The sequence below is a fragment of the Meles meles genome, chromosome 16 (assembly GCF_922984935.1).
Source record: "Meles meles chromosome 16, mMelMel3.1 paternal haplotype, whole genome shotgun sequence".
Taxonomy (NCBI): domain Eukaryota; kingdom Metazoa; phylum Chordata; class Mammalia; order Carnivora; family Mustelidae; genus Meles; species Meles meles.
In genome coordinates this window covers 82,733,235-82,744,443 of record NC_060081.1, presented here as the reverse complement: position 1 = coordinate 82,744,443, position 11,209 = coordinate 82,733,235, and the positions used below count along the sequence as shown (strand labels likewise).

The following is an 11,209-nucleotide window of genomic DNA, read 5'->3' as shown; positions in this document are numbered from 1 at the left end:
CGTGGGCAGAAAGGGAATTTTCTGAAATTAAGTGAATCAGAAATTTCTGGCTGACTGCAAGGATAAATAGGACGTGTGCTAGGCTTGCCCAAAGGTGCAGAGTCTGGGGCACCGTGGGTCCAGCAACCGACTCTCGATTTCTGCTGAGGTCGTGAGTGGATGGGCGTGGGGCTCCCAGCTCAGCGCGGGAATCTGCTTGAGAGTCTCTCTCCCTCTGCCTCTTGCTCCCCGTGCGCGCACCCGCGCGCTCTCAAATAAATAAATCTTAAAGAAAGGGAAAAGGCGCAGAGGCTGGAGGTGCGCAACCTCAAGCCAGCTGCGGGGAATAGAGAGGGGCCAGGCCAGAGGGGCCGGCAGGTGCCCAGTGGGACTCACTCTCCCCTCGGCAGGGCCCAGGATGCAGGCGCGGAAGGAGGCCGGGCGCGGGGGCCCGCGGGAGCGAGCGGGAAAGGGGTCCCGTGAGGAGCGAGCCAAGGGGCCGCCGGCGGCGGAGCCCCCCAAGCCGGGTTGGGCCCTGTCGCTGGAGGGGCTGGGGGCCATGCGCCCCCCGGAGCGTCGTCGTCACATGCTCTTCGGGGACCTGCTGGAGGACGTGGGCGCGGCCGCCTCCATCTTCCCCCGCGACTCCGTGGAGCTGGGGCACCGCATGCCCGACCTGCGCGCCTGGACGCGGTCCCTCGAGCTGCCCGCGGTGCGCCAGGACCTGCTCCTCGGCGTCCTCAAGGCAGCCGAGGCCCGAGGACGGATCCGGGCCCTGCGGCTGCGCTACATCCGCATGCGAGTGAGGCCCGGGGCCCCGGAAGGAAGGGGCGCGCGGGCGGGAAGGTTGGGGTGCGGGCGGGGCGGGGAGACTCGGCCTGGTCCGCGAGCGGGGGTCAAAGGGCGGGAGGGGCCGGCCCGGGCGCCCCGCAGGAGGGGGCGGGCGGAGCAAAGCAAAGGGAGGCGTAGACTCGGAAACACCCCCGACCCCCCGACCCCGCCCCGACCCGCAGGCGGAGGAGATCGCGCTCCTCGTCCTGCAGCAGAAGTCCGCGCGCGCCGCCGTCCGGCTGGAGCTGTTCCTGCCGCCGCAGCTGAAGCCCACGCGGATCCCCGACCCGCTGGACCGTCGAGAGGTACGCAGAGGCCCGGGAAGGGGGGATTCCCCGCCCTCCTCTCCGCACGCCTGGCCCCAGCCCGTTTCACCCGCAGAGGAGGCGCGTGGAGACCATCCTGGAGGAGAAAGTTGATGGCAGCGTCTTCCCACGTTGACTGGGACCCCACGGGGTGCCGACGCGCCCCACCGTCCCACATAAAGTTCTCATTGTCCAAGCGTCCCCTGGTCGTCACGCTGCCTCTCTCCAGGGTCCCCGCGAGGGAAGGGGACAGTGTGGATGCAGCCTCCGGCATCCGATGTCACAGACATCTGGATACGTGGCGCGGACGTGGGAGGCGGGGAGGGCGGTCCAACAAGGTAGAAGGAAGGGCAGGTTCAGACAACAGAGGCCGCTGGTAATCCCTCAAATCCCGCGCTGCCCCCATCAGGCAACCTGGTGCCCTGCGGGTCTCGGAGGGCCCCCAGTCTGAGGGAACAGGAGTAAGAATTGGGCCAACCACTGTCCCAGCCCCAGCAGTGAAGGGCGAGCTCAGGGAGAAAGGGGGGGCCCAAGCGGGACCCCACATTGTAGGGTATTCCTTCAGGGGTCGGAGAGGAGGGTGACATTCTGGGCAGGACGAGGGACTGCACAAGCCTAAGGTGGCATTTGGAGCCAGCTGTGCCCCAGGGGTACTCCAGGGGACCATGGTGGGGGAGACCCACTCAGGGAGGCCCCTCCTTCTCCAGACAGAAAATCACCTTTTCATCTGGAACGACCTTCCCAGCTCTGCCCTGTGCCCCTTACGCATAGACGCACACATGCGGGAAGGAAACCACCCATGTCCCGTTCTGACAAGCCTCCTCCTGTGGCCGCTCCAAGTACTTACTTCGTAGACAGATTTTCCTGTAGAGAACTTACTCTTCTCACTGTCACACAATTTTTGAGCCTAGAACTTGGCCATGTCTCCCCTTTCTTCCCTCCTAGCGCTTAGATGGCTGCTGCAGTGGGGGCTGAAAGGACTGAGACAAACCCCCCCGGGGGGCCAGGGAGGCCTGCTGAGTGGCCCCAGGAAGCCCTTCTCCCCCTGTACCCGACCCTTCACCTTTTCCGTGCTGTCGCCGCCCTTGGCCTCGTCCGCACCCAGAGCCATGTGTAGAGTCTGCGGCAGGTCTGGGACGAAGGGGAGAGCCGTGCAGTGCGGCCGTGGTGAGGGGAGGGCGTGTTTGAGCAGAGCTGGGGAGGGAGGAACAGGGCAGAGCAGGGGCTGAAAACGAATCACCAGGGAGAGGGAGGCATTCTCTCTGTCACGCATAGGATAACGGCCAGCCCTGACTCTCCAGGACCCCAGCACTCTGTCTCTTGCGCAGGTACTGACCACCTAGGACCGTGTTATCTGTTTGGTAAATGCAGATCTCATTCCATCACTTCTCTGAGTCCCCATTTCTTTATCTTTAAAATCGAGATCTTGAGGGTCTCACCTGGGCCGTGAGTGAGCACAGTGAGGGCTCCACAAGGGTGTGGTCCCTCTGCCTCGGGCGACCACACAGAGTCCCGCGGAGAAGACCAGCCAGAGGGTGGCCGAGGGCAGCTCTGTACCGGGCACTGAGCTGACACATGGCAGGCGGGCCCTTTGAGCCCCACACCAGGGAGGGGGGCCCTAGGTCTGCAGAGGAGGCCAGGGCAGGTGGCTGAGGACATTTCTCTGGGGCCCAGAAGAGGCTTCTGCGATGGGAGAGCGAAGCCTACAGGCAGAGCCCAGCATCCTGGGGACTGCCAGATTGGCTGGATTCCTGGGGCTGTGATCATGCTCATGCCCTGCACAGAGGGTCCTGGTGTTGAATCCCACAGCCACCGCACCTGCTACACAACCTCCAGCAACTCCCTGCCAGCCCGTCCGGGCTCCCAGCCGTGGAAGATGGGTATGCCCTGGGCAGAGACAGACTCACCGGAGAAGACGCAGGACCACCAGGATAGCTGGGGTGAGGGGAATGGAGTGCAGGCCCAAGTGGCCCGAGGACATGGGTGAGTGGCCACAGAAGGTGCGGTGTATGGAGGGCTGAGAGGACAGGGGAGTAGGGAACAGCATGAGTGGGCCTCGGGGGGTGCTGAGCTGCCCCCATGGTCAGCTGGCCTCACACTTCTCGGGACGCAGCCTGGCTGTTCGACGGGCACAGCTGTGTCCTGGCTCTTTGGGACCCATCTCTCAGGATGGTGACCAAGGCTAAACAAGAAGCAGCTGCCCGCCGGCTGGACAGACTTCCAGTCTCTGCTCTGGCCTTGCTGTTGGCCCGGCAGCCAGAGAGTCTTGTGGTCATGCCGGCCAAGGCCCCCGGGGCACACAGCCCCAGGAGGCCCATCAGCCTGCAGGGCCCCCTCACCTCTCTGACCTTGTCCCACACTCTCCTCCAGCTTGGCCTCCCCTCTCCCAAGGCCCCTGCCTGGCCGTTCTCCAATGCTCTCCTTTGCTGAGTGATGCCTGCCTCCCTCTGCTCCGAGGTCCTCCTTAGCCCTCCTGACCCCTAACCCAGTCTGCCAGTCTGTTTCTTGTCTGCGCCAGGGCAGGTCGGTCTCACTCGCTGCTGGGGCCCAAGTCGGGCGCACAGGGAACACCCAGATAATTGCTGAATGAATGAGGAGCCCATGTAAAATCACCACTTCCCTGGTCACCTTGAAGAGTTCTGAGAAACGCGGGCATATCGACTTGTGCAACTGGAAGGCATTCTGTGAGCCGGCCTCAGGCATCAGGAGCCCACCGGGCGGCGGGCCTGCTAAGGGCCAGGACATGCTCGTGGTGCGAGGCCGGGGGCACAGACCCTCTGCAGATGTTTCCAGGGCAGGGTCGCCACCAGGGTGACACTGGCCCAAAGCATGCTGGGATAAGAAAGCTAACTGACAGCTGTAATGGGTCATAAAGTATCAGGAGGGTCAGCCAAGGGGAAGGGACAGGCATCGTGGCAAAACAGGGAGGGCGTGGCTTTAAACTTTAAGGCATCGTGGGGCAACTGGAGGCTTCGGAAGAGACTCAGCCTGCCCCACAGACAGGAACATTCGGTGACTCCAGATGTAAGAACCCACACCCCCTGCACCCGCCGGCACCTCGGCATCAGACCCCCTTTCCTGGGGAAGTCCCTCGAGCAGCCGGCGTACGCTTAACCCCACCTTACAGGCGCGAGTCCACAGTCGCAGAGACGCTTAGGGCTGGGCCTGGAGGGACCCCCGAGACTTGAGGGCTCTTGGGGTCAGACACTGGACCAGAGTCTCGTGAACACCCACAAGAATGGCAAAGCCGGACTGGCCCCCTGAACAGAGTGGGGGACCCGGCCACCCCCGTCTATCCGGTGCCGGCTCAGGCCGTCCTGGCGCCAGAGGCCCCGTTATAGCCCCCATCTCCACGGGCTACCCTGGGCGATGGTGGGGACCTGGGCGCCCCGCCGGACCTGCCGGGTGCTGGGGAGGGGGCGGGTGGGGCATGAGGCCCGCCGAGCGCGGGGCGGGGCGCGCCTGGCAGGGCGGGCCGGGCGCCTCCCCGCGCGAGGAAGTCCCGGCCCCGCGCTTTGGGGAAGTGCGGCCGAGGCGCCTGCGCACTGCACCCTGCGCCCCCTCCCCGACGATCCAGCCGGACCTCGGGGCGCGCGGGCCAGCGGCGGCGGCGCGAGCGGCTCGGGAGCGCGGCCGGTGAGTGCGCGCGCGCGCGCGCGCGCGGCGCCGAGGACGGCGGCCCTGCCCCTCCGGGCCCCGGGCCCGGGGGCCGTACGGGGCGGGAGCCGCGGGAGCTGGCGCCGGGATCCGCACCCCAAGGACTCCAGCCGCGGGGTCCACGTGGACCCTGGGCCGCGGCGAGACTGGAGCCAGTCCCCCGCGCGTGGGGGAGGGGGTGCTGCAACCCGGTTCCCCTTTTTCTGCAGCTCAGAACCTGGGGAAGTGATTGCTCAAGGGGGGGCCGGAAGAACCCCCGTTTCCGCGTCTCCCGCCCCCCCCAGCCTGGTGGGGAGGGGCCGAGGCGGGACACCCTGTCCGCCCCCACCCCCATCCCCTTGGATCTGGCAGCCACTCACCCTGCAAGGCGCAGGGGAGGCGCTGCGCCCCCGACCCCTGCTGATCGGGGGCTCCCGGCGCCGGCCTCCCTCCAGAACGCCGCAGGAGTACGTCCTGCCGTCCGAGTCGAGTCCCTGCTGCTGCGGTGCACGCCCCTTCGGCAGCCAGGGTGGGGCCCAGAGGGAACCTGGCACATCCCGCCCCCACCTCGCCTTTGGGTCGATGGTGAGTGGGGCGCCATGGCGAGTTCCTTGAGACAGGGGTGGGGGCGTCAGAGGTTAGAGGAAGGGGCCCCTGAAGAAGGAGACAAGCTCTACCAGGCCAAACCTTGCCAGCAGCAGGAGGAAGAGAGAAGTAGGTTGCCCCCACCACTGCAGAAGGGGGGGGCAAGGGTCACCAGGGTTAGAAAGACCTGGCCTGCCTTGGAGGAGTCAGGCTGGGGCTCCCCCCACCAATCAAATGGGGGGGCAGCAGACCTCAAGGGTACTGAGTACCCTCAGAATCAAAGAAAGGATCCCCTCTGTCAGCCCTCCGCCCAAAGGTTATGGCATTTTTTTCTGGGATTGTCACATTTTCTTCTTCTTTTTTTGGACTGGGCGGGCTCAGGGACGTTCTTTTTCCTTCTGCGGAGCAGAGTAGCTGCTGCTCCCAAGGGAACCTCTGTCCCCAGGGGCCAGGCTCGCTGCCTGTCCAGCCTCTCCCATCCCAGACTTGGGGACCAGAGCCCCCAAGGGGCTGGGAAAGGGGAATGCATCACCTCCCAAATGCCAGGATGGGGGACAGAAACCCCAGTTCAGACCCTGTCGCCCCTCAGGAGAGAGCGGGCGTCCAGAGAACCCCAGCCAGCCTGAGAAGGGCACAGGGAGCCAGTCCAGGCCTGCAAGAGGGACAGAAGACACGGACCCCAAATGCAGCCTCCAGCCCCAGGGCCCCCCTGGATCTGCACTCCCAGACAGGGCCCCTCCTCTAACTCAGAGCTGAGTCTTGGGGTGCGGGGGGGGGGAGGGGACAGACCCTGCCCCCACTCACCGTGGGGGGGGGTGCAGAGGAGGAAGAGCAGTTTTCCGCCTAGACCAGAGGTTGCCACACCCCTTCCTTTCCCCAGAAGCGCGACCCCTGAGGGAGAGGCAGGCTCTCAGCTGCTGCTCCCCCATCTGCTTGCCCAGAGTCTCTGGGACCCAGTTTGAGGGTCCCCTCCCCCAGGATCTCAGGGGAAGTCAGGTAGCTGGTCAGGGGCCTCAGCCCCAGGGAACCCTACACTTGACCCCTAGCTTTGGGTCAGGGCAGGGACTCTGCGTGCCCAGGTCCTGGAGGCAGGGGTGCTCTGGTGTACATGCCGTCCCGGCGTCCCTGCTCCAAGACCTGCCCAGCCTGCTTCTGCCATGGTGCCTGTCCTAGAGCTCCTCCTTCCCTCCTACCCTGGGAGACCCCAAGAAGCCAACATGGCGCAAATGGGGATTGAAAGTCCACAAGCAGAGGGGTGGGGACAGCAGGGAGGATGGCAATGACGTGAGAAAATAAAGTGAGAGCAAGTCATGAGCCTCCAGGCGCCAAGATGGGGGTGAGGGCAGGACCGGGTGGCTCAGGAAGGGCCTTATCAGCCGTGCAGGGGAGCCCCTGGGCCCTGTGTGTCCTCACTTAGGCCAAGGTGGGCGCAGGCAGGGGCCGTGCTGGGAAAGCATTCAGAACTGCCCCCAGGGCACTGATTGACCCCCTCCCCGCGGTGGGGACTCCGGGATCTGTGGTTGGCCTCATGAGGGGATGGTGGTGGGAGGGTCAAGCTCCTCACCCTGTCTTGGGACTCCAGGGCCCAGGGTCCCCTGCGTGCCTCTACCCTGAAACGTGGGTACAGGTACTGAAAAGGATGCTGACCCTCGCCTCCTCCAGCAACCCCACATGTCTGACTCAGGGAGCAGGACACCCCAACCCCTTGCTACCCCCCACGCCCCTCCACCACTGGCACCGAAGGTCGCATTGGTTTCCACAGCCTGGTGGGGTGGGGGGAAGGGAGGCTGGGAACCCCTGGGTGTGGTCAGTACCAGCTGGGGGTTGGGTCCTGGAGGCAGGGCCCAGGACCCAGAGGACAGAAGCCATGGGCTCACGGCTAGGGGGTTCATGGCCCTCCTCCCCCGCGCCCTGCTGCGTTTCCCACCCTGGGAAAGTCCTGGCCCACTCCTCTCCATGCTGCAGGCCTAGAGACCTGCAGACAGGCACTCCCGGCGGGGGCGACCCTCCCCCCGCTGCAGAAAACCCAGAATGGAGGGAGCTGGGGAGGGTCCAGATGTCCGGCCACCACCCCCGTGCATTAACCTGATAGCCCCAGACCCGTGGGGCCCCCAGTCCCCCTGGGAGGGGCCAGGAGCCGGAAACCAAGAAAGAGGAACCCAGACTTCCGGCTTCCCAGGGACGGAGCAGATGGGGGTGTCCCGGAACCTCCTGTGGAGATCTTGCCTGGGGCCCCCTCCTCACCAGCTCTGTCCCGGCTCACGGCGCTGGTGTCGGCCTGGGCGGAATAGGAGCCTGAACGGAGTGGGGGGCAGGGCAGCAGGCCCCCGGGGTCTGGGAAGGAGGGAGAGACTCTCGGGACCCCTTCCAGGGCACGAGTAGAGGCTACGGCCCCCGGTTCTCAGTGAGAACCTCCACTCTCTTCCCAGACCCCCAGGCTGTGGGGAGGGTCCCGGAGCCAGCACCACGGAGCCGGGCCACCGCCCCCCACCCATGCCCGCCCCACATGAGACTGAGAAGCAGGTGCACCACCTCCTCCCCTGCCTCTGCCCCCCTTGTGGGAACGGGGCGGGGGGGGGGAGAGCTGGGAGGCGGGAGGCGGGGGTTGCCCACCCAGGGGAGTCGGGGAGAAGGTGTGTGGGCCGCGGCTCGGCCTGGAGCTGAGGAAGCCTCCGTGTCACCAGCACGTCGGGCCGCAGGAGGCAGACCAGCCCCCCTCGATGTCCAGCCATGACGCAGCCCCCCCGGCTGCCCCCAGCCGCAACCCCTGCTGCTTGTGCTGGTGCTGCTGTTGCGGCTGTTCCCGGTACGTGGGGTCTGGGGAGTGGGGGGGCAGGGCCGGGGGGGCGAGCTGTGCAGATGTGGGGCTGTAGGGCCTGTCCCCAAACCCTCAGGTGGCCTCTGAGGCATCCCCTGAAGGCAGGAGGCCTGTGCCCCCCACAGCTCTTATCCCAGGGCCCCTGGGCCCTGCTGACCAGTGGCCAGTGCCCAGACCCCTCTGCGTGTGTGGCTTTTCAGGTGTAAAGGGTCTGAGGGTGTGCCCGTGTGCAGGCACTGGCCAGCCCACCAGGTGCACCACATCTGTCCATTTACTCAGCACTTGCAGACGCCGCTGGGACACAGCCTCAGCTGGCCCTGGGGTCCCACAGAGGGACGAGACAGAAGCCTGTCCTACACAATGTTACGGGGAGGGACAGTGAGCAGGGACCTGGCCTGGGGACGACGGGGATGAGCTTCCAGAGCAGCCTGCCAGAGGGTGGGGGTGGGGCCCCCAGGTGGTAAGGGGGTTCTGTAGGCCAGCAGAGATGCTGTTGGGAGTTTTCAATTGACAGAGGCCTAGCCCTATTCAGGCTTCCAGCTCCTGGGGGTTGAATGGACAGTGCTATGGGGACTTAAAGGGGGATCTTTTTTTTTAAGATTTTATTTATTTATTTGAGACAGAGAGAGAGAGAGAGCATGGGCACAAGTGGGGGGAGGCAGAGGGAGAAGCAGAACCCCCACTGAGCCGGGAGCCTGCTGTGGGGCTCCAGCCCAGGACCCCGGGATCACAGCCTGAGCCGAAGGCAGACCACCGACGGAGCCCCCCCCATGTGTCCCTCAAAGGGGTATCAGCTGACCAGTGAGCAATTCAGGCGTGAGATGGGAGAGGGGTGGCCACGAAAAATTAGGACGCACTGACTTTGCCTGTGGGACCGAGGGAGAGTTTGGGGTTTAGCAGGCAGGGTAAGAGAGGAACGGGGGCTGGCTGTTTGGGTTTGAGATGTCTGTTAGACGTGGAGGGAGGTCTGGCTGGAGGCGTGGCTGTGGAAGCCAGCCCTGATGCCATGTCTTGAAAACTTAAGGAAAACTTGTATCTTAATGAGAGAAAGACGCTGTTACTTTAGGGACACTTTAAACACGATGTAGTTTTGGGGTGCCTGGGGGGGCTCCGTTGGAGAAGCATCTGCCTCAGGCTCAGGACACGATCCCGGGGTCCTGGGTTTGAGCCCCACGTTGGTCTTCCTGCTCAGCGGGGAGTCTGCTTCTCCCTCTCTTGGGGCTCCTCCCCCCTGCTGGTGCTCTCTCTCCCTCAAATAAATTAATAAAATCTTTTTTCTTAACTAAGTAAATAAATAAACACAATGTAGTTTCAGGGCGTCTCCCTGCTATGTATATACATGGGTACTGTTACGCACACACACCCCCGAGTGACGACGCGGGTGCTTGAAGGCTCAGCCCTTCCCCCGCGGGTGGGCCAGGAGCAACTGCAGAGCGGCCCTCCCGCAGGGCTTCACGCAGAAGCTGGGCGCCCCCGTGCCTTGTGTGCGCGCGCGTGTGTGGGTGAGGGTGCGTGTGGGTGCGCGCTGTCTGTGCCGTGGGTGGGTGCGCGCGTGTCTGCCGTGCGTGTGGGTGCGCGCTCGCTGTATGGGTGCGCGCGCGCGTCTGAGCGTGGGTGGGTGGGTGCGCGCGCGTGTCTGTGCCGTGGGTGGGTGTGTGCGTGCGTGCGCGCACCCAGCGCAGGTGTACCGCGGAGGCCAGAGCCACCTCTCTCTCTGCGGGCAGGGCTGAGGAGCGGCGGCGAGCGTGGCGGGCCTCCCGGGAGAACAAGCTGCGGCCTCTCCCCGGCTGCGAGGCATGGTAGGTGTGGCCGACCGCGTGCGTGCGTGAGTCTGGGTGGCGGGGGGTGCAGGCCTGACCTGGCCTGGCGGGGAATGCCCACAGCGCCGCGCCGAGCCCCGAGGAGGTGCAGAGCTGGGCGCAGTCGTTCGACAAGCTGATGCACAGCCCGGCGGGACGGAGCGTGTTCCGGGAGTTTCTGCGCACGGAGTACAGCGAGGAGAACATGCTCTTCTGGCTGGCCTGTGAGGAGCTCAAGGCTGAGGCCAACCAGCACGTGGTGGACGAGAAGGCCAGGCTCATCTATGAGGACTACGTGTCCATTCTGTCCCCCAAAGAGGTGCGCCGCCGTGGGGACCCAGGGCGGGGCTTGGGGGGGCTGGGGCGGGGACCCCTGCAGGGCCCCTGACGCCGGCATCCCCTCCCGCAGGTGAGCCTGGACTCGCGCGTGCGGGAAGGCATCAACAAGAAGATGCAGGAGCCGTCGGCGCACACGTTCGATGACGCGCAGCTGCAGATCTACACGCTCATGCACCGGGACTCCTACCCCCGCTTCCTCAGCTCCCCCGCCTACCGCGCCCTGCTGCTCCGGGGGAGCTCCCAGTCCTCCAGCGAGGCCTAGGCTGCTCACCCGCGGCGGCACAGACTCGGGACCCCTCTGGCAGGAAAGGACTCGGTTACCTGCACAAACCTGCGCCAGCAGGTGTCCGGCAGGCCCTCGGGGGCCCAGCACCCCTGGGGGCAGTCCCAGACTGGAGCCCCCTCTCTACCCAAGGGACATGGTACCCTGAGGTCCTGCTGAGAGGCAGGTGGGAGGGCCTCTGGGACCGAGCAGCCCCTCCCCAACCGGCTCCCTGCTGGCGGCCCAGTGCTCCTGCGGGGGCTTCTGCTCGGGGAGAGGGACCCTCCCAGGAGTGCTCACAGGCCCAGTGGCTTGATGGGGGGTGGCCTCCTCCCCGGCAGCCGGGGACCTTGCAAAATGCCTCTGACGGGAAGCAGAGCCTCTGTGTCGTCCAGTTGTGACGTGAGGAGACCCTCTGACTCGAGCTGTCTGCGCCCAGATCAGACCCAGAACCTCAGAACTAGGCTCAAGGCAACAGGAGCCAGTTTCTTTTTTATATTTTCATTAAGTGTAAGCCTGGAAACATGTCTTTACTGTATTTTATCAAAAAAAGGAAAAGATGTTTTCATATTTATCTCCATTCCTTCTTCATCCAAAACAGGATCTTATTATTGAAGAAATTTTTAAAGCAAATGTTCTCTCCTTTCTTCTCACA

General features: G+C 64.8%; 2 protein-coding genes across 4 annotated transcripts; both read left to right on the top strand.

The window, feature by feature from the left end:
- Positions 1 to 1,471, top strand: LKAAEAR1 (LKAAEAR motif containing 1). The gene is made up of 3 exons (XM_045980282.1): positions 1 to 781; positions 993 to 1,115; positions 1,192 to 1,471. The coding sequence occupies exons 1-3, from the start codon at positions 398 to 400 to the stop codon at positions 1,249 to 1,251; spliced, it is 567 nt and encodes a 188-aa protein (XP_045836238.1). The 5' UTR covers positions 1 to 397; the 3' UTR covers positions 1,252 to 1,471.
- A 1,511-nt stretch (positions 1,472 to 2,982) lies between these two features.
- Positions 2,983 to 11,124, top strand: RGS19 (regulator of G protein signaling 19). Of its 3 annotated transcripts, none has more exons than XM_045980245.1 (6): positions 2,983 to 3,098; positions 5,207 to 5,336; positions 8,021 to 8,142; positions 9,879 to 9,953; positions 10,038 to 10,272; positions 10,363 to 11,124. In XM_045980245.1, the coding sequence occupies exons 1-6, from the start codon at positions 2,992 to 2,994 to the stop codon at positions 10,552 to 10,554; spliced, it is 861 nt and encodes a 286-aa protein (XP_045836201.1). In that variant the 5' UTR covers positions 2,983 to 2,991; the 3' UTR covers positions 10,555 to 11,124. The 3 variants fall into 3 exon arrangements, with proteins under 3 accessions (XP_045836201.1, XP_045836200.1, XP_045836202.1); XM_045980244.1 differs by lacking the exon at positions 2,983 to 3,098 and adding an exon at positions 4,532 to 4,751; XM_045980246.1 differs by lacking the exon at positions 2,983 to 3,098 and adding an exon at positions 7,766 to 7,859 and having other exon boundaries at positions 4,874 to 5,336.
- The last annotated feature ends 85 nt before the right edge of the window (positions 11,125 to 11,209 follow it).